The sequence below is a fragment of the Rhineura floridana genome, chromosome 1 (assembly GCF_030035675.1).
Source record: "Rhineura floridana isolate rRhiFlo1 chromosome 1, rRhiFlo1.hap2, whole genome shotgun sequence".
Lineage (NCBI taxonomy): Eukaryota > Metazoa > Chordata > Lepidosauria > Squamata > Rhineuridae > Rhineura > Rhineura floridana.
The window spans coordinates 168361911-168382627 of NC_084480.1; the positions used below are offsets into that span (position 1 = coordinate 168361911).

The 20717-nt window shown below is 45.6% G+C and overlaps 1 protein-coding gene across 8 annotated transcripts in view; it reads left to right on the top strand.

Annotated features, from left to right (window-relative positions):
- Positions 1–20717, top strand: part of LOC133364404 (myomegalin-like) — a 164637-nt gene that overhangs the window by 121385 nt on the left and 22535 nt on the right. For all 8 annotated transcript variants that reach the window (XR_009757937.1, XM_061584874.1, XM_061584884.1 and 5 more), the window contains 9 exons: positions 2487–2575; positions 4305–4516; positions 6436–6802; positions 11698–11878; positions 12987–13103; positions 13471–13954; positions 14560–14795; positions 18458–18509; positions 19886–20124. Coding sequence is in view for 7 of the 8 variants with exons in the window: in XM_061584874.1 (XP_061440858.1) it covers positions 2487–2575; positions 4305–4516; positions 6436–6802; positions 11698–11878; positions 12987–13103; positions 13471–13954; positions 14560–14795; positions 18458–18509; positions 19886–20124 (1977 nt within the window). In the remaining variant the exon portion in view is untranslated. The remainder of the gene's footprint in view (positions 1–2486; positions 2576–4304; positions 4517–6435; positions 6803–11697; positions 11879–12986; positions 13104–13470; positions 13955–14559; positions 14796–18457; positions 18510–19885; positions 20125–20717) is intronic.

The following is a 20717-nucleotide window of genomic DNA, read 5'->3' on the forward strand; positions in this document are numbered from 1 at the left end:
CTGTCTGATCTGGCCACGGTGACACATGCCTTAGTTACATCCCGTTTAGATTACTGTAACGCGCTCTACGTGGGGCTGCCTCTGAAGACTGTTCAGAAACTTCAGTTGGTGCAACGCGCTGCAGCCAGAATGTTAACTGGGGCTGGTTACAGGGACCATACGACTCCCCTGTTACAAAAGCTCCACTGGTTGCCACTCTGTTTCCGGACACAATTCAAAGTGCTGGTGATGACCTATAAAGCCCTATATGGCTTAGGTCCAGGCTATCTGTCAGACCGTATCTTCCCTCTATGAGCCTGCCCGGGCCCTGAGATCCTCAGGAGAGGCCCTTCTCTCAATACCTACGTCCTCACAAGCACGACTAGTGGGGACGCGAGATAGGGCCTTGTCGGTGGCTGCCCCGAGGCTTTGGAACTCCCTTCCTAGGGAAGCAAGAATGGCCCCCTCCTTGCAGTCCTTCTGTCGGCAAGCAAAGACTTTTTTATTTCAACAAGCCTTTGGAACTGAAAGCTGTTAAGGACAGGGCTTGAAGGGTGCTGCATTGCTATTGTCTAACTGTATTATTTTAAACTTGAGTTCGAATTATTTTAACTGTATGTATGAATGGTTTTAATACTGTAAATTGTTTAATTCGATTTTAATCTAGACTTTTGTATGTTTTTAATTATATGTGTGCTTTTATCTGGAAGCCGCCGTGAGTTCCAGTTTTGGAAAAAGGGCGGGGTAAAAATAATGATAATAAATAAATAAATAAATTTATTAGACAATATACCACATTACAATCATTTCTAAGCAGTGTACAAGGAATACAGTACAAAGGAAATAAAACTTTATAAAAACTATAAAATCAAGCTTTAATTACAATGCCTGCTAGAATAAAAAAGTCTTCAGTAGGGATGATGAGAGGAGGTGAGAGGCTCATGATGAATAACTTCTCTGAATTGCCCCTTGGTATTCCCTCTCTGAATTGGCCAGTGTCAGTTTCTGTTCTCACAGACAGTGGCCTTTAATTGCTGGTTTCCTCTAATTTCTTTTCAGTTTTTTTAATTGAAAACTAACCCTACCGCAGTTTGATAATTGATAATACCACCTTCTATTAACCAGTGGCTGAAAACACTCTTGAGATGTTCTGTGGATTTTATCTTGGGACTGTTTTAATTCCCTGCCACATTTCCAAACACTTTCTTTATGCTGCTTATGTACTTGAGTGAGATGCTTGGGAAGAGTTTCTACTTTTTTTTAAAAAAGAACCCTCAAATCATACAGCCCATCAGTGAAGATGAGGAGTCCCAAGCTGTTACTGATGTGCAGGGCCTGCCACTTAGTATCCCGTCCAGAGCTGGAACCACGAGACGGAGACACGGGTGCAATTAAATCTTGCTTTATTAGAGTAATGGATACATCTAGGACATTGCGCTTCATATAGAAACCTGCCTGACTCACTAGAAACCCCTAACTACACTCTAGACATGCTCTGCGGCGCGTGAAGGAAGTTGACTCAGCGACTCCCCTCTTTATGAGGCCAGCTTATGTAGAGAATGTTTTCGATCATAATGTCTGACTCCTTCATAAGTCCTGTCTCTGCCCTGTCCATTTCTCATGGCGGTGGGCACGAGGTGAGGGGGGGGCGTGTTTCCAACGGCTCGTCAGAAGACACCTGCTCTTGGGCTGCAGGCTCGAGGTCAGGAGGTGGCGTCATGCTGGAAGCGTCCTGGGAACTGCATGGCAAGGGAGGAGCTGGTATAACCTCTGGGGCGTTCCCTGACGGGCCCTCGGGAACAACGGAGGGTGGCGCACTCTCCTCTACGGAGCTCGCGCTACCCGTGGGAATTGGCTGGAGTTCAAGTTCACTGCTCTCCCCAAGGCCCCGAGCAGACTCAATCACTCCTTGGTCTTCCGTGTCTTCTGGCAGCTGTGGCGCCTGAAACTCATGCCTCTCCCCTCCCCGCTCCTTCAGGGACAGCCGAGGCTCAACACATACCTTCTGTCATTAACAGCCATTAATAAACTTCACCAGTTCCCCTCTTTCCAACTGTATACATTTACACTGATTAGCCTTTCTTCCACCACATTATGGTTTCCACTTGACTGTGGCACATCCTCCATCATCATTTTGGAGGCAGCCACCCAGTTTTCCATTGCTTATGAACAAATATTTGAAAGTTTTGCAGTGATTCAAAGGTTGGGAAAGGCTGGCCTAGAGGACATGCATCCCATTTTTCTCAGTGTCAATAGCACAACTGTCTGCTACAACAGAGGTGAGGTGCAGCTGTAGTGCAGGGAATGGTGGATCCTGTGGTAAAGAGAAGAGACAAATAGGACTTGGGATCAACCACATGTATAGACCTGTTTTCTTTGTTGGAATCTGTAGTCGGGTACTGAGAAGCTGATGGAAGCTGCAGAGCCTGTACTGGAAACTATGCATGGAAGTTTTGATGGGCCAGGAGGAAGACTCAAGCTTTTTGTGTGTGTGGTGTCATTCACAGGTCTAATTGCAGCTGAGGATGCCGAGTACGCCAGCACCGAGTTCACAGACAGTATTGAGGAGGAGACACAGAGAATCGCTCACCAACAGGTGAATCAGAGAGCAAAGCCCTAAGTTCAAAGAGGAAGTTGCTGTGACGCCCAGACTTCCAATCAGCGACAGTGATGGAGTTCAGTAGCAGATTTCTATCCATTTGAATTCCAACAGTCCAGCTTTCAGTACCAATCCACTGTTTTTGTTCCTGATTGTTCGCACAATTGCCGATTTGTGTTTTTTTTCTAGTGAACAACATGACGTAATTGCTAACAAAAATGGTGTTCCACTGAATTAAGAATGCATCAGCTTAGAGGAAAACTGATTACAAAGACAATAACATAAAATTTGGAGTGGATTTTTTTTTTAAAGAAACCATGCCAATGTCAGTCGCAACCCACCGCAAGAAATCAATGCCGGTTCAAAAACAATGTGTATTGTTGTATTTTGTCAAAATCCGGTAATAAATCCAATTTAGCAAATATTCTCCCCCATCTCTACTCAGTGGCAACAATCTCATGTACAACGTGGCATTTGAAGGGTTGATACTGATTCCTGGGAGCAGTGCAGTCCTAGGTAACAGCTGAGACTTTATTCCTTTTGGCCTGCTTGAGAAAGGACCTAATCTTTTGGGCCTAGCATGAATGGATAATAAGCCGAAGATATGATAACCTGTTGAATGCCCACTGGGTCAAAAATGCTGATGGCCTGCCTAGCAGACATGGGAGGACTGTGCACCAAAGGAACAACTTTGTTCTCAGCCTCTGTCCCTGGCTGTTGTGTATGCATGCCTTTCCATCCCAGGCTCCCCAGAATCTATTTATGCACTTGGAGGACTCCATTGGCAATTTATTTATTATTTATTTATTTGTTACATTTATACACGGCCTTTCTTTCACCATGGGACCCAAGGTGGCATACATATGGTTCCAAGGCGGTCTCCCATCCAGGCACTGACAGCAAGGTGGTGGCCTCATGTGCCTTCAGACGACAGCATGGGACCAATTGCCAATTCACTGAGTCCTACTCCGAGTAAAAGCAACAATGGCATGTTGTTTGTTATGTATGCTGCTTAGTTTCTGAAAAGAAAGAAGGGGCGGGACTGAAGCCCCACCTTCTTATCCTATATGTGGGAGACTGGGCTGTGGCTGCTCCAAGATGAGGGAAGTTTACTTGACACATACCTATCATATTTTCAGGTATTCCAGGGATAAGCCCTGGTATTCAGAATCGTCTCCAGGTCTCATGAGCCCTTCACAGAGGATTCTTTATTTAGTACCCCACCCCACCCCGTGAACACATCTTTCTTCCATGGAATTCAAAGTAACAAACATAGGGGTCCCACCTGTCCCTATCCAGGCACTGGTCAAGCTCAGCCCTATTTAGCTTTAGCAAGGTATCTGCGTTATTAGCCATTCACACCATATATAGGAAGTGGAGATTTTCACTACTGTGATAATAAAGCTGATCTTTGTCTGCAATGATTCACTGAAAGTTTCTGTTGTGAACTAGCAGGTTGTAAATGGCTGGGAGTCAGAATACCTGCTCATGGCTGTGTTCGTCCTTTCTTTACATGGTTAGATAACCTGCCACCACATCTGTCTTCACTGCTGCATGCACATTGCTATCATTATGGTGGAAGCTCCAGGGTCAGCATTCTCCTTGCTGAAGCTGTGCAATTCTGTTTGTTCAGCATCTCATTCTCTGGCATGTATCCCAGAGACCGAGTCTCCTAGTTTTTCAGGAATAACCTGCTTTTATTGTAACAACTAATTGCTCATTTTAGAACATAAATGGAGATGCTGATGACAAGCTGGTGGGCCGTTCCAGTTGTCCTGCTCCCTCTCTGGAGAGAGAGAACAGCCTGCAGGTGGAGCTGCTGTCTGCAAAATCTGAGATTCAGCAGGTTCTAGAGCAGAAGAAGAAGCTGGAAGGGAAACTACAGCATCTCAAGGGGCAGATTGAGGAAGCTGGGTTCTCCTCAGTCTCTCAGCTCAGGTAAGCTAGGCTGGCCCCAGAAAATGCGGGGGTGCAACTGCCTGAGTTTTTTGGTATGCTGATTTTTTCTGTGATCTCAGTAAAGGTGAGTGTGATAGTATTGCTTGGGGCCCTAAGTAATAATTGTTCTTTGAGTCTCTGTTTAAAAAAAATCCAGTCTGTAATGGAACACTCAGACTGAGCCAATCAGTGTTTGCTTTCAAGCTCTTGTATACCACTTTATATTTAAAAAGAAACCCCAGTTAATGTACAGCAGTAATAAAGCCATACAATAAAGCAATTTAAACAGCATAAAACAATAATACAGCATCCACAGTAAAACTAAGTAAAACAGAGGCTGTATGTTTCAATATTAGGAGCAAGGAAATGCCTGGGTAAAGAAGTATATTTTTAGCATAGACCAAAAATATAATCTCTCCAAGGGGAAGCTATTCCACATGGTGGGTGCTACCACCATGAAGGCTCTCCTCCAGGTAGTCTTCTCTTACCTTATAAACCTTCAGATTCTAACTTTCCCACGTCCAACCTCTGTGCAATCTTTCTTGTGCTGAACAACCATGATATGATCCATTCAAACTAAAAACACATCCAGAGAACATAGAATCATAGAATAGTAGAGTTGGAAGGGGTCTACAAGGCCATCATGTCCAACCCCCTGCTCATTGCAGGAATCCAAATCAAAGCACTCCCGACAGGTGGCTGTCCAGCTGCCTCTTGAATGCCTCCAGTGTCGGAGAGCCCACTACATCTCTAGGTAATTGGTTCCATTGTCGTATGGCTCTAACAGTTAGGAAGTTTTTCCTGAAGTTGTTGAAATCTCGCTTCCTGCGACTTGAGCCCATTATTTTGTGTCCTGCACTCTGGGATGATCGAGATCTCAGCCCTCCTCTGTGTGACAGCCTTTCATGTACTTGAAGAGTGCTATGATATCTCCCCTCAGTCTTCTCTTCTCCAGGCTAAACGTGCCCAGTTCTTTCAGTCTCTTCTCATAGGGCTTTGTTTCCAGTCCCCTGATCATGCTTGTTGCCCTCCTCTGAACCTGTTCCAGTTTGTCTGCATCCTTCTTGAAGTGGTATGATCATGATACATGATATGATACGGTCAAACTGAAAACACATCCCTCTGGAACAAAATAAGGAAAGCAAGGGAAATAGGAAGTCCTGAACCATCATGATATTTGGGACAAGAACTATAGAAGGTAAAAATCAGATAAGGTTGAAATATAGACATCAAGAGAATGTTCCAGGTTGTGGGTTAGGACTGGCATTTCAACAGGTTCCAGGTAGAAAATGGCTGGTGAAACCCTTAGGTCAAGATTAAGAGTTTGTTGTTCCAGGTTAGATCTCTAGCACAATGTATAGAAGCCTTTCAGCCAGCTCCCAAGGCAGCTTCTAGTTATACAAGGGTGTGGAAGGAGGAATGCCCTGTGTCCTTGGAGCACCCTGCCAAAACACCTTTATACAGGCTAGGAGGAAGACCATCAGAGGTAACATTTACTCTATCTGTGAGTGGTAATTATGAGGAGTGGTTTCTTTGCTACTTAAAAAATGTTGCTTTCAGTCACACCTGCTTTCCTGTTGATTATGATAAACAAAAGGAATAATCCTCATGTTCCTGGAGTCTCAAAGCTTCCTTTGCCATTGTTTGGAGGTTCAGCTCTTAGCCCAGTCATGTAGAAATGCCTGATGCAAGCTGCATAAGCAGGGATAGCCAATGTAGTGCCCTTCAGATGTTGCTGGAGAGCACTGCATTGGCTATCCCTGCTTATGCAGTCTGTAATCCCTGACCATTGGCTATATTTGGTGGGGCTGATGGGAGCTGGAGACCAACAACATCTGGAGAGCACCATGCTGCCTACCCCGATCTACCAATTACCATTAGTCCTTAATTTCTGAGTGCTGATTCATATCTCTCCACAGGAAGGCTCTGCTGAGCCTGTGTCTAGAGAATGCAGAACTCAAGGAACAAGTTGGAGAAGCAATGTTGTCAGAGGGTTGGGAGAACGAGGATGAAGATGAAGCGGACCTGAGGCTGGAAGTCAAGAAGTTGCAAGAGAAGGCGCACACTTCAGAGATTGTGACTGGCCTCCTCAAAGAACAGCTGACTCTGAATAGTCAAGGAGGTGAAGGCACCTTCAAGCCGCAGTTCACTGCTAGCATGGCTCAGGAGACTAAGCAACTGCGAATGGCTAAGCAATGCACCCGCAAGGGGGTTCTCCATAACAATACCCCACAAAGGCACTGTGTACTGCCCCGGTCTGTGGACTCCAGCCCAACAGAGACCCAGGTAAGTCTGGATTAATTTAGAGCTTGTGAGGTCTGCTTAGACTTGTAGCGTCCATGATTAATTAGCCACTCCTACTCAAGACTGGTCTGTATTGGCCTTTAGTCTCCTGTGCAGAATAGCCGGGATTGTGGGTGCCATGAATAGAAGTGCTGCTCTAGCTGAATGGAATGTGGAAGCCGGCAGTGATCCAATTGTTCTCATGCTGTGGAGGGAAACCTCAGCTTCTGGAGCTCCAGCTGCTTCTACTGACATTTGGGACACGGGTATTTTGTGTATCTGCAGTGGCATTGCACAAGCATGAGATTTACAATCTGGCACGTAATTCAGCAACCTAAGAATATTGGCCTTCTCCTGTTCTTAAAAACTTGGTTGCAGTGATGAAATGTGTAGGTGATGCTTGTGGAAATCTGTTGTGGAAACACTCACAAACCTCTGTCTAGAAATACCATAAAAAGCAAAGAGACAAAATAACTTTGTGAGGGTCGTAATCTACACTGAAGCCCACTTTGTGAGGCATCACTGCACTGATATTTTTTGCAACTGCTGCTCAGAGGCTCACTGTATAGGATTGCAACACTGTCCCTTCCTTGTTTATAAGGTCATTCTGTGCTGAATGCCACCGTGAAATGCAGCAAAAACCGGGAGGGTCCTAAGTCATGCCTACTGTAACATCTTCTTTATCACACAACATGGAAAGTGGGTGGTGTATGCACACCACTGCTGCTCCACACCTGCATAGAGGGCTGAGGAAGGGATCCAGGGGGCTGCCATTAGTGATGTGAAGGGCAGAGTCAGATACAGAGCGGGGAGACAGTTATGTCATCAGGGGAGATGGGTGTGCAATAGGGTGCTGGTTGCCCCCAAGCTGTCTCCCCGCCCAAGTAGTCTGGATAGCCGGGGTGAAACCCCCCCTGGGTTGAAAATGCTGCTTATGAATGCCAGGCCGGTGAATGGTAAAACAACAGCCATTCAGGATCTCATCCTGGGTGAGCATGCCGACCTGGCTTGTATTACAGAGACCTGGTTGGATGAAGCTGGGGGGGGGTAATCTCTCTCAGTTTTGCCCACCAGGTTTCTCTGTGCAGCAGCAGGCAAGACCTGGGGGGCGGGGAGGTGGGGTCGCAGTGGTCTATCGTGATACTATCCCCCTGACCAGGTGCCCTATCCCACAGTCTTCAGGGTTCGAGTGTGTGTATCTGAAGTTGGGTGGCCGGGACAGAATAGGAATTCTGTTGGTGTACCGCCCACCCCGCTGCTCAACAGTCTCCCTTCCTGAGCTAGCCAGGGGGGTCTCGGGGTTGGTGTTGGAATCACCTAGGTTTGTTGTACTGGGGGACTTCAACATCCATGCCGAGACCGCTCTGGCGGGAGTGGCTCAGGATTTCATGGCCTCCATGACAACCATGGGTCCGTCCCAAGTAATATCTGGTTCCACTTATGCTGCTGGCCACACTCTGGACCTTGTGTTCTGTGCTGGATGGGATGATGGTGATCTTGGTGTGGAGGAACTCTCTGTAGTTCCATTGTCATGGACAGATCACTACCTGGTTGGGTTTAGACTCACTGGGACTCAAAACCTCTGCAGTGGTGGGGGACCGATTAGGATGGTCCGCCCCAGGAGGCTGATGGATCTGGATGGTTTCCTGAGAGCTCTTGGGGATTTTCCTGTCACCTCGGCAGGCGATTCTGTTGAAGCTCTGGCTGACCTCTGGAACGGGGAAATGGCCAGGGCGGTGGACATGATCGCTCCTGAGCGTCCCCTCTCACGAAATGGAGCCAAACCAGCCCCCTGGTTTACCAAGGAGCTGATGGTGATGAAACAAATGAGGCGGAGACTAGAGTGACGTTGGCAGAAGACTCGGAGCGAGTCTGACCGAACACGGGCTAGAGCCTATCTGAAGGCCTACTCCATGGCAGTGCGGGCAGCAAAGAAATTATTCTTTTCAGCCACCATTGTGTCTGCGGGAAGCCGACCAGCAGAGCTGTTTCGAGTGGCCAGGGGTCTCCTACATTCTGGCCCCCGAGAGGGTAATATAGACCACTATATTAGTCAAGAATTTGCACAGCACTTCGCAGACAAAATCGTTCAGATTCGTTCTGACTTGCATGCGGATACAGGTACTTGGATGTTGATACAGGCTCAGTGGATGTAACTTTGGCTCCTGCTTGTCCAATAATAATGGATTCTTTTCAACTTGTACAACCCGAGGATGTGGACAGGATCCTTGGAGAGGTGAGGCCCACCACATGTCTGTTAGACCCTTGCCCTTCCTGGCTTATTAAAAGTGCCAGAGGGGGCCTAGCCGAGTGGGTGAAGGAAGTGGTCAATGCCTCCTTACAACAAGGCAGAGTTCCAATGTGCCTAAAGGAGGCAGGTGTAAGGCCTTTGTTGAAAAAGCCCTCCCTGGACCCCTCTATTATGGATAATTATCGGCCAGTGTCTAATATCCCATTCCTGGGCAAGGTAATAGAGCGTGTGGTGGCCTCCCAGCTCCAGAGATTCCTGGATGGAACGGATTATCTGGATCCATTTCAGTCTGGTTTCAGACCTGGTTATGGGACGGAGACGGCTTTGGTCGCCTTGGTAGATGACCTACGCAGAGAACCGGACAGGGGGAGTGTGTCCCTGTTGGTTCTGTTGGACCTCTCAGCGGCTTTCGATACCATCGACCATGGTATCCTTCTGGGCCGCCTTACCGGGATGGGACTTGGGGGCACCGTTTTACGATGGCTCCGTTCCTTCCTGGAGGGTCAAACCCAGAAGGTGGTGCTGGGGGATTCCTGTTCGACTCCTTGGCCGTTGGCCTGTGGGGTCCCTCAGGGTTCAGTTTTGTCCCCCATGCTATTTAACATCTACATGAAACCGCTGGGAGAGGTTGTCCGGAGGTTTGGGGTTCGGTGCTACCAGTATGCAGATGACATCCAACTCTATTTTTCCTTTCCACCTAATTCCAAGGAAACTGTCTCGGTTCTAAACCAGTGTCGGACAGCAGTGGTGGACTGGATGAGGGTGAACAAGCTGAAGCTTAATCCAGACAAGACAGAGGTGCTCCTAGTCAGTCGAAAGGCAAATCAGGGAATAGGGGTTCAGCCTGTGCTGGATGGGGTTACACTCCCCCGAAGACGCAGGTTCGCAGTTTGGGTGTGCTCCTGGACTCAGCCTTAAACCTGGAGGTCCAGGTTTCTGCGGTGGCCAGGAATGCTTTTGCACAGTTAAGATTAGTGCGCCAACTGCGCCCGTTCCTGGAGTCGTCTGATCTGGCTATGGTGACACATGCCTTAGTTACATCCCGCTTAGACTACTGTAACTCGCTCTACGTGGGGCTGCCTTTGAAGAGTGTTCGGAAACTTCAGTTGGTGCAACGAGCTGCAGCCAGAATGTTAACTGGGGCTGGTTACAGGGACCATACAACTCCTCTGCTGCAACAGCTCCACTGGCTGCCAGTCTGTTTCCGGACACAATTCAAAGTGCTGGTTATGACCTATAAAGCCCTATATGGCTTAGGTCCAGGCTATTTGTCAGACCGTATCTCCCTATATGAGCCTGCCCGGGCCCTGAGATCTTCAGGAGAGACCCTTCTCACGATCCCAGCACCTTCACAAGTGCGACTGGTGGGGACATGAGATAGGGCCTTTTCGGTGGCTGCCCCTAGGCTCTGGAACTCCCTCCCTAGGGAGGCAAGAATGGCCTCCTCTGTGCAGTCCTTCCACTGACAGCTAAAGACTTTTTTCTTCCGGCAGGCCTTTGGAACTGAAGGCTTTAAGGGTAGTGACTGAAGAGGATGCTGTATGTTATTGTTTTACTTATATGCTCCTAAACTGGGTTGCAGTATTTTAAGTGTATGATTAATTGGTTTTAACATCTTAATAGTTTAATCCTGTTTTAATGCTGATTTTTATATGTTTGTATGTTTTATATTTTTATAGGTTCTTAATGATGTGTACTTGTTTTTATCTGGAAGCCGCCTTGAGTTCCAGTTTGGAAAAAGGGCGGGGTAGAAATAAAGATAATAATAATACTAATAGTACAAGTTAATGGAGAGAGCAATCTGTTTGCTAACTTGAAGGAGGAGAAGAGGCTAAATCCTCAGAAATGTCTGGGAGGGAGAACCTCTCAACCCCTCACCGAGGACCCTTTTATTTCAAAGTTTTCTTTAAAAAAAATCTCACTCTCTGTCCTCAGTAAGAATTCTGTTACTCTGGGGATCTTCCCACTGTAAATTAATGAAGAAATTGCTCTCTTTGAATGGAAGTTAATGGAGGGCGAAAGAAGATGATGTGTCGCTACAAATGGCTGGGGGTGGTGGGGAGAGGTCTACCCCTTGTCAGTTACCTTTGGGATAAAAGGGTTCTTGCTGGGGGGGTGTAAGCTTTCCTCCCTCCAAAAAGCTGTTTCTAGGGATCCATAATACCACCCAAAAAAATGATGACCACCCAGTCATTGGAATAAAAGAGAGGATCCTTCAAAGTTAAAGGTTAGAGATGGGGTGGGGGGAAAGAGTGCCGAACCAGTTCTGCAGGATCCAAGCCACTCCCACTGATAATAGCCATAACAGTATATGGTTGGTTCACATGGCAATCCACAATGGAAGAATGGCAGTATTACAGGTCAGGAAATGCATCATGTGCCTCATGAGCAGGCAAGATTGTGGAAACGTCTAATGTGTATTAGCCCTGGAAGTGCCGGCAAATTAGGAAGAGTATTTAATGTTTGAAAAGGAGTAGGGATAGTCCAAAACCTACAAGTAAAGTACAGATCAAACTAGAATAAAGGACTAGGCATAGGCGGCACAACCTACAAGGAATGTTTCCTCGGTCAGGTCAAAATCAGCCATGATGACCAACACGCTTTTTCTGTTGCCAGCTGATATACACCTGTCACTTCTTCTCCACAGGTGTGGGGAAGCAGGTTCACAAGCGACTCTCGGCAGCAGTTCAGGGAGCCAGTCCAGCAGCTCCACTCAGACTTGCCTCAGTGCAAGCAGCAATGTCACAAGCTACGAGACAAACTCTTGGTTTCAGAAGCCACCATCCAGGCTCAGATGGCACAGCTGGAACAATACCGGGCCCTTCTCAGTGAGTGCCACCATTACACCAAATGTTGTGGACTTCAAATTCTGTTTGATTATCCATCACTCATTATAAGTGTGTGTGTGTGTGTGTGTGTGTGTGTGTGTGTGTGTGTGTGTGTGTGTGTGTGTGTGTGTGTGTGTGTGTGTGTGTGTGTGTAAGAGAGAGAGAGAGAGCTCCCCACCCTGTATTGCAGCCACTGTTCCCTGATAGATGCCCAGCTTTGAAACTCATAGGCATTTGTGCTACTGAAAGCATCTTGTATCCTAAAATGATTTCCATGCTCCTACATAAATGTTTCAAGTGAGAAATATGTCTCCACACAAGTTCCCACCTACTCACATTAAGTTCATTATGTAGTGGACATGTCATGGAGCTGTATGTCAGCAACTCATTGTCAGTTGTCGTCAGTTCCTGAGCAACAACAAAAAAGATGCTCATTGATTGTCTATAGAGAAGAGGTTCTGAGTTTTTGTTCTCTTATTTTCTACCCTGCTACAAAGCAAACTGGAATTAAGAGCTGAACTGCCCAGGAAGCATCCCCCAGTTAGCAGCGGAAGCAAGAACTGTGGATAGATGGGGCAACGTTAGAAGTGAGGAAATGTAGCAGCTCCAGTTCACCCCATTTTGGTTTTTGGCTCCATTGGTTTTTTAAACAGAAGTATCCCATGCTTACACAATAAATATCTTCTCATTTGAACAATTAACTTCAGTTAACTTCAGCTTGTATGTAAGTTCAGTGGATGAGTTCTCTGTCTTTCCAGAGGTGGAGATTTTGATCAAGAGAACATTGTGTTCCATCTCAGTGGATAGAGCCATTTAACCCCAAATTACACAATTATGTATAATAATCCAAACTCGCTGCAAGGAATTGTTATTTGTAGTGTGCAAAGGAAGTCCCACAAGCTCCAGGGAATAAAGGACCTCCCTGCTTCATGCTGGACTTGGCAACTGCTCTTCTCTTCCTCATTATGTTCCCCAAATAGGAATGTCTGTGTGCATGTGAGTGTTTGTGTTTATGTCCTGGAATTTGCAGTGTCTTCTGAGACTATCTGGTTGTCTTTGGCTGACGGGCAATGAGGAAGTCTAAAATGTGTGGTTTTCTTTATAACAGGTGAGCCCATGGTACAGCAGGACAGTAAGCAGATACAAGTGGATCTCCAGGACCTGGGGTATGAGACCTGTGGAAAAAGTGAAAATGAGGCTGACAGGGAAGAGGCCACCAGTCCTGGTAATGGTCAATGTTCCTCTGATTGCTAGCCACCCCAAAGGCTTTTTTGAGTTCTAATTGACCTCTTGTCTTGCAGATGACTCACAGGGGCCCTAAAGCAAGGGGCTCTTGATGTCAGCATGGTTCTGAAAGTGGGATATATCTTGGGGCTGTTTCATACATTAGTTACAATATTTTTAGCTGGCCATCTAATATATATATATATAAATAATGTAAATGCAATGAAGGTATTTTCAAACAACAGTATTGTCTAGGAACATCTGTTTTGGCTCCATATTGAGTGTACGCTTAGTGGAAAAGCCAGATTTGTTGCTGCATAGTGTGTTAAATGGCTCTAACGCCTCACCCTTTGTGTTGTTTTTGCCAGAATGCGAATATCATGGTGTGTTCAATGAGGGCTTGAAGTCTTGGAAGAAGCTGCTGGGCTCCTCTCCAAGCAGACTGTCGAAGCCTGAGGCACACCAGGACTCCAGCCAGTGTGATGATCCTGCCGTTCTCCGCCAGCATGTCCATGACCTCCAGGTGCAGCTGCAGAGTTCCTGCAGAGTCATCCAGAACCTACAGAGTCGTGTGCGCTCCATATCCACTACCAGCGACTATGCCTCTGGGAGTGAGCATCCACTAAAGCTGAAGCCAGGCTACATCATGGGCAGCACCCCTTCCCACAGTATGACAGATGAAGATGAAGGCTGGCACTCTGATAGCTTTTGGTCCTTCTGCCCCCCAAGCTTCCAACCCAACAAAGACCTGGCCAGGCTCATCCAGAGAGTGTCCCTGCTTGAGGCTCATCTGGGTGATGCCAAGCCAAATGTCTTACTGGCAGAGGAGTTGAAACCTGCAACATCCATGGGGTAGGAATGAGGTGGATTTCTGGGGGGCAGGGATGAGGCTGAGCAGCTGGACCTTGTACAGGGTGACCTTTGCTTCTGTTAAAATTACAAGAAGTGTGATAGAGCATCCACTCCTTTGCTGTCTTGGCTCTACCTCTGCTGCAAGAGTGTTGGAACTTACCTTCTGGCCCTCCCCCCGGTTTGTCAGGGTTGGGGAGGCATGGCCTGAATGGGGTCCGTTAAACAATTGGAGCCTCTGTGGAGCAATGTTGTCATCTGAATTATTTTGAATAGAGCTTTATCTGCTACATATAAGCTCTTTCCCTTTCAATGTAAGGGTATATGCAAACAATATATTAACTGTGTAAAAATCACTTTAGTAAATTAATACAAGAGTTGCCACATAACAAATGAACCAGGTCTGAATGATCCCTTCCTCCGTTAAGGATAGCTGAGCTCACTAGTCACCTGAAGGCAGAGTGCCTTTCTTTCTGAATGTATGTTGTGCCTCTGGGTCTGTTCCCTTGTGCACTAGAGACTGAGGTAAGGAAGAAGCCTTGCTCTTAGTTTATTGGCTCCTGAGTTTCCAAGCAGCCATAGCAAATTTTTGCTGTTTTCTCCCCCAGGAAATACGATTCGTTGGTCCAAGCTCAGGCTCGGGAGCTTTCCTATCTGCGTCAGATGATGCGGGAGGGACAAGGGGTGTGTCACATGCTGAAACAACTCTTCAGGGACACCATCAAGTCCTTTGAGGAGCTCCTACGAGGCACTGACATTGATTACTTCTTTGGGCAGAGCTTCCGTGAGCAGCTGGCACAAGGGAACCAGCTGACAGAACGATTGGCCAGGAAACTGAACAGAAGTAAGTTCACCAGGTTCTTGCAAAACTGAAGTTAGAGGACTTACATGGGTGCAACCATGAAGCTCACAAAAATGTTTTCTCTGCAGTGGTTTCATGGTAGGATTACCAGATTGCTTCATCACTACCTCATAGTTATAGTACCATAAAGAGTGCAAAGATCCTAATCCAGTCCTGAAAAATTATTTCACACAATTCTTTTTCATTTTAGCAGTGGTTCTCAACCTTCGCATCCTCTGAAACATGACATTCTGAAAGAGGCAGCTCTTCCTTCTCTTCCTCCTCCCCAATACTTTGAAACGAGTGTTCATATAGACCCCGTGTCTTACCTTTCCTTGACAATAAGCCTCCCGCCACTACTTAAACTCCAATATAAAGATTTCTTTGTGTGCCTTCAAAGCCTGCAGGGGTGGGGAACGTGTGGCCCTTCAGGTGTTTCTAGACTTCAGCTTCCAACATCTCTGACTATGGGCCATGGGGGCTGAGGCTGATGGGAGCCCCATCAACAACTTCAGAAGGGCCACAGGTTCCCCACTACCAATCTTGAACAGCATACTCAGACCTCCTTACTTCGTTAGAGGAGCTCTGGGTCCTAGGCAAGCATCCTTTTAGGCCTCCACATTGTCAGAGAGAGTATATATTTTAATATAAAACAACTGAATTAAAAACATTCTTACATTTCATATATATGCATGACTAAGATCCCACTATTGCTTTTTCTAGTTCACTGGTTTGCAGAAGTTGAAGATGCTAGTCCTTTCTGGACTAGCTTTCTTTAAATTTCTTTTAATTTGTGTCAGTCTCTTTCAAAGGCATATGCAGAAAAGTCACTTGGTGGAGCTCAAGACATTCTGCTATTGTCGTTCACTGCACAGCACGCACCACTACAACATTCCTCATAATTGTGCATGTAGTACATGTTGCTACAACATACTTGCACATTTTCCATATATGAGAGTGTGCACATCTGTGCCTTATTGCAGTGGTTCCCAACCTTTATGGGTACAGGACCCCCTTTGTAACCTCAAAAATTTCCGCAACCCCCACATGTTAATTGTTGTAATTTTAGTCTCCGTTAATTGAAAAAATACATAATGAAGCATTAAATAATGCCACTTCTTATTCATCACAAAAACAAATATGATGATCATTATATTTATAACCTGCCCTTCACCAGAAGGTCCCAGGGCAAGTTACAGCAATATAAACAACTTTTAACAAATTTTGAAGGAAATGAAAGGAAGGAGATAAAAGTAAACCGCCCAGAGTGGTGAGCAGAGCCTGGTTGATGCCAGGGCATTTGGACTCTGGTTTTAAGTGTTCCATCTTTATACAATGATGCCTTCTCCTCAGTACTTGGCTCAGGAAGCTCCATATGACAATGATTATAGTATGTCTAACAGACAGAATGTCAACAGGTGAAGCTTTCCCCATAATTGTATTTCCATACTAGAAAAGGCTTAATTGAATTTCTTTTTGATTTCTGCCTGCCACACAGTGTTAAAGGCACAAGAGCCCAGCTCTTCCCCAAAGTCAACCCTAAACCATGCAAAGAACTCAAGTTAAGAGTAAAAACAACATTTGGGCAACTTAACATATTTTAAAATATTTAAAACATATATAAAATGAACATACAACTATGTAAAAATACACTCTAAGGCTTGATAACAGAAAGACACTGATCATGTGCAATTTCACAATTTTAAAATTTACTTTACCCATCATTTTTTCCCTTCCTTACTGCTTTGGTTCAGCCACTAACCCTCAGCCTAACCTACCACATATGGGTGCTGCTCCACTGAATTCTATAGGACTTACTTTCTGAGTAAACCTGGTTAGGCTTACAGCCTAAATCCTTGTATTCAAGACATAATTTTTTTACTTTCTTTAACCAGAATGATGCATCTTTGTACTATAAAGACCCATGCCCCCCCCACAAAAGGGGTACAGCTTCAAAGCTTCAACAGAATCTTAGTCTGGTCTGATTACTGCACTTTGATCTACCCGGGAGTAAGTCCTATTAAATATGAAGAGACTTACTTCTGAGTAGACATCTATACATTGTACTATACGTTAACTATACAGTGAATGTTTAATGAGTGTGCAGGTGTGCATTTGTGGGAGGACGCTTTGGGACTCTGTCCCGTTACTTTTTTGGCAGGTGGCCCCCTTCCAGGGTTCCTCTGTCTCTACAGCCAGGGCCAATCAGCTTGATCAATCTTCCCTCACTGCCATTGGCAAAAGAGCAGGAAGTGGCACTGGAGCTTCAATAAGCCCATCTGGCCCCTTCTCTTGATGCACCCGCTCAAGTGCTGCTCAGCTCTCTGTGTGGTGGAAACTGGCTGTGCTGGCTGGAAGGAAGGGGAGGCAGAAGCATGTGCGTGCACAGCTGTGGTGCACAGACCACCATTCATTAAGTTTTTAAATTAATATTTTGGCTCTTTGCAACTCCCCAGGGATTACTTCGTGACCCCCACGTTGGGAGCCACTGCATTATAGCATACATTCTTGCAGAATGCTGTGCACTCTTCCCCAAGTGTTTTCCCTATCCTAATATTGGTTCACTTGCAGACCCTTTAGAAACAATTATTTCTGTAACTGATGCTTCTGCAGCTCCTACACCACTGAATAACAGTGGGATGTGTCAAAGCATTCACCATCCCTATGGGCTTCAAATGAATAAAGGGGAGTGTTAATTCTGTTAATTTGGCTGCATTTCCATGAGGATAAGCTCTCAGTCCCACTGAATTCCATTGGCTTGCCAAGTTTCCATTAAGACATAAGGTATGGACTCCAATGCAGACACAGGTATCCCACAGAATTCTGAATATCTCTGTGACCAGGCTGTATAGCTGAGTAATTTGTCACCTCTATCAAGGACTGCGCCCCTTATTCTAACCTTTTAATGGGATTCCTTTTGGATGAATCCATCCAATGAGACATTCTAAAATATATAGAACTCTCTGACGTTACATTTCTCCTTTTGCTTCTGCCCCTTGAGCATGTTGCTGTGTCCATAACTCTAGTTCAGCTAAGGAAGGATTCTAATTGACTGACAACTGCTTAGCATGCCTACCACCTGGAGGCTTGCATAAAATTCTATAAAGTAGGGATGGGAAGCCTATGGCCAGGGATAATGGGAGTTACAGTCCAACATCATCTGGAGGGCCACACCCCTGCTATAAAGTATGGGAAATAAGGCTGGAGTCAGAGAAGATACTATAACAGAAAGGGAGAGATGTGTACCCTTGATACTCAGAAAACTGTAATTTATAAGCACAGCGGTGCTATCACAGTTAGTAGTTCTTCCCTTTAATACAACTTGAGAGACTAGGCCTAGCGAGTGTATGTCCAAGGTAATTTGTGGTGTTTGGCTGAGACAGGTCTTACAACTAGACTTTCTAGAGTTATCCCCAATCCTGGCTGTGGAGAAAGCCCTAAAACGAAGTGAGGAAGGTACAGAGGCCTAAAAGAAAGAGAAGAAAAAAGAGAGGCTTGTTGTAGATTTTTGAGTGGCACCATGTTTTCTAGTACGGAACCCACCTTTTCCTCATGATTTTCTGTTTTATCCCCTGTTAGAAAGAAAGAGAGGGAAAGAAAGATGTAAAAAGTGGGAAGACTGCCTAATCAGTGACTAACTTCCTTTCTCTGAATTCTGTTTTCAGGGAATGACCTAAACGTGGAGGAGAAATCTAGTCATGAACTGCTTGTTCTGAGGTTATTTATTTATTTATTTATTTATTAGGTTTATTAGGTTTATTAGTCGCCCATCTGGCTGGTTGTCCAGCCACTCTGGGCAACGTACAGAATAAAAACATATAATTATATTAGAACATTAAAAAATCTCAACAACAATAATAAAACCTAGCCCACCCCAAAAGCCTGTCCAAAGAACCAGGTCTTCAAGGCCCGGCGGAAGCTCTTCATAGCGGGGGCATGGCGGAGATAATTTGGGAGGGAATTCCGCAGAGTGGGGGCCACAATGGAAAAAGCCCTCTCTCTAGTCCTCACCAGTCTAGCTGTTTTAACTGGTGGGATAGAGAGGAGGTCTTTTGAGGCTGATCTTGTTGAGCGGCATCGCTGATGATGCTGGAGGCGCTCTTTCAGATAGACTGGGCCAAAACCGTATAGGGTTTTAAAGGTCAAAACCAACATCTTGAATTGGGCCCGGAAAATAACGTAACCAGTGCAACTCCTTTAATGATAGTGGATTCCCAGCTGCATGCTTATTTTGACATTACTTGTTCCAACTTTGATACATCAAAGTATCCATTTTACTATACATCTTACATATAGTAAAATTCTCCTGCCACTTTGCAGGATGATGCAGCTCATCACTTGGTAAATGGACATCTGTACCCAGTTTCTTTTCAGTCTCCTGTCCTACAGGTAGAGGTGCCTGTCTGGCTCAGAGAGATTCCCTTTTGAAGCAGGGCTAGTCAGTTCAGTGATGACAGGCTCAGCTTATTGAACACCTCTTGCCACATTGGAATCAAGTTGTGATCTTGGTCACATCCACATAATTCATTTAAAATACTCTTCTTGTACCATTTTGTCATGGCTTACCCCAAATAATCCTGGGAACTGTAGTTTAAGGGTATTGAGAGCTGTTAGGAAACCCTTAACAAACTACAGTTCCCTTTATTATTTTGAGGAAGCCATGACTCTTAAAGCAATGCAAGAGTGCTTTAAATGTATGGTGTGGATGAGGCCCTTATCAGTGGAATTCTTTCCAGGCAAGGCATTTTCTGTCCTGTAACAAGTTCTCTTCAAGGGAGCATTCATGTGATAAGCAGACTTTGTGAGATTATTGGTTGGCAGAGAGCACAAATATAAGTGGGAAGAAAGGGTTGAGGTGATACTAGGGAGGCCAGGAGAAAAAGAAGACAAGGTTCGTACACCTTTAATATCTGTGTGGAAAAGTTGTGTAAACCTGTTCCACCTGCTGAAATTCCCTCTTCTGCACACCTGTTCAAAGTACCTGAGCCTTGTCCTCTTTTTCACTTGGCTACCTGAGGTGATGTGTATTTTTTTGGGGGGGGGTCTATCTGTGCACATACCTCCAGTAGTCTCCAGGCCTTGTTCTTTCACAGGCTGAGCAAAGAGCTCCAGGAGAAGGAGCAAATCATCAGGAACCTCAAGGCCAAGCTCCAGGTGCACTCAGTGACTCCTTCCAGTAGCCGCACCATCTCTGAATCACCCCGTTCTGGAAGCAGCACTTCCTTTCTCTCTGATGGCCTGGAGGGCTGCTCTGATGTGGATGATGTCAGTGAATGCATTTTCTACCAGGAGGACCCCAGTGAAGGCCAGTCCCATAGTCTCCTAGACAAAGGTATTGCCCTACAGATCTGTTGCATTAATATTCTTTACTCGCTTCAGGACTGTTGAGTGGGATACATTGTGCCAGGTCCAAAGACCTCTTTTGCCCCATGCATATGTTTGCCCTGTGGAGGCCCAGTTGGAAATGTGAAATAGGCTTGGTGTGGTGTAAAGACATTGAATCGCAGTTACTACAGTTCTACACAAAGATGAAATACTGACATAACAAAACAGACAAGGTCTGCCAAATGTTCCCTTGAGGATAAGTCTCTGCTTCTACGAGGGCCTCTCTAAGGCTGTTGTCTGCACTGGGAGCCATGAAGAACTCCACTGCAATTCTTGTTTTGGTTTTTTTCTGTGGGGCTGAGTGGGTGCTAGGAGGCTTCTGTGCAGAGACATTGTATATTCTTACAAGAACTGAAAACTTTCCTGGGGAGGCAAAATTAGAAATGAGGGAAGCTCAAAATTAGAAATGAGGGATTGTAGAAGACTGGCAAAAAGTTTGGAATGAAGTGTTGGAGAGAGGTGAATAGGTGAATATGCACACAATTGGGTCTTTCTTAAAAAAATAATACCCTAATAAAGGTATGGTAGGAGATAGGATAG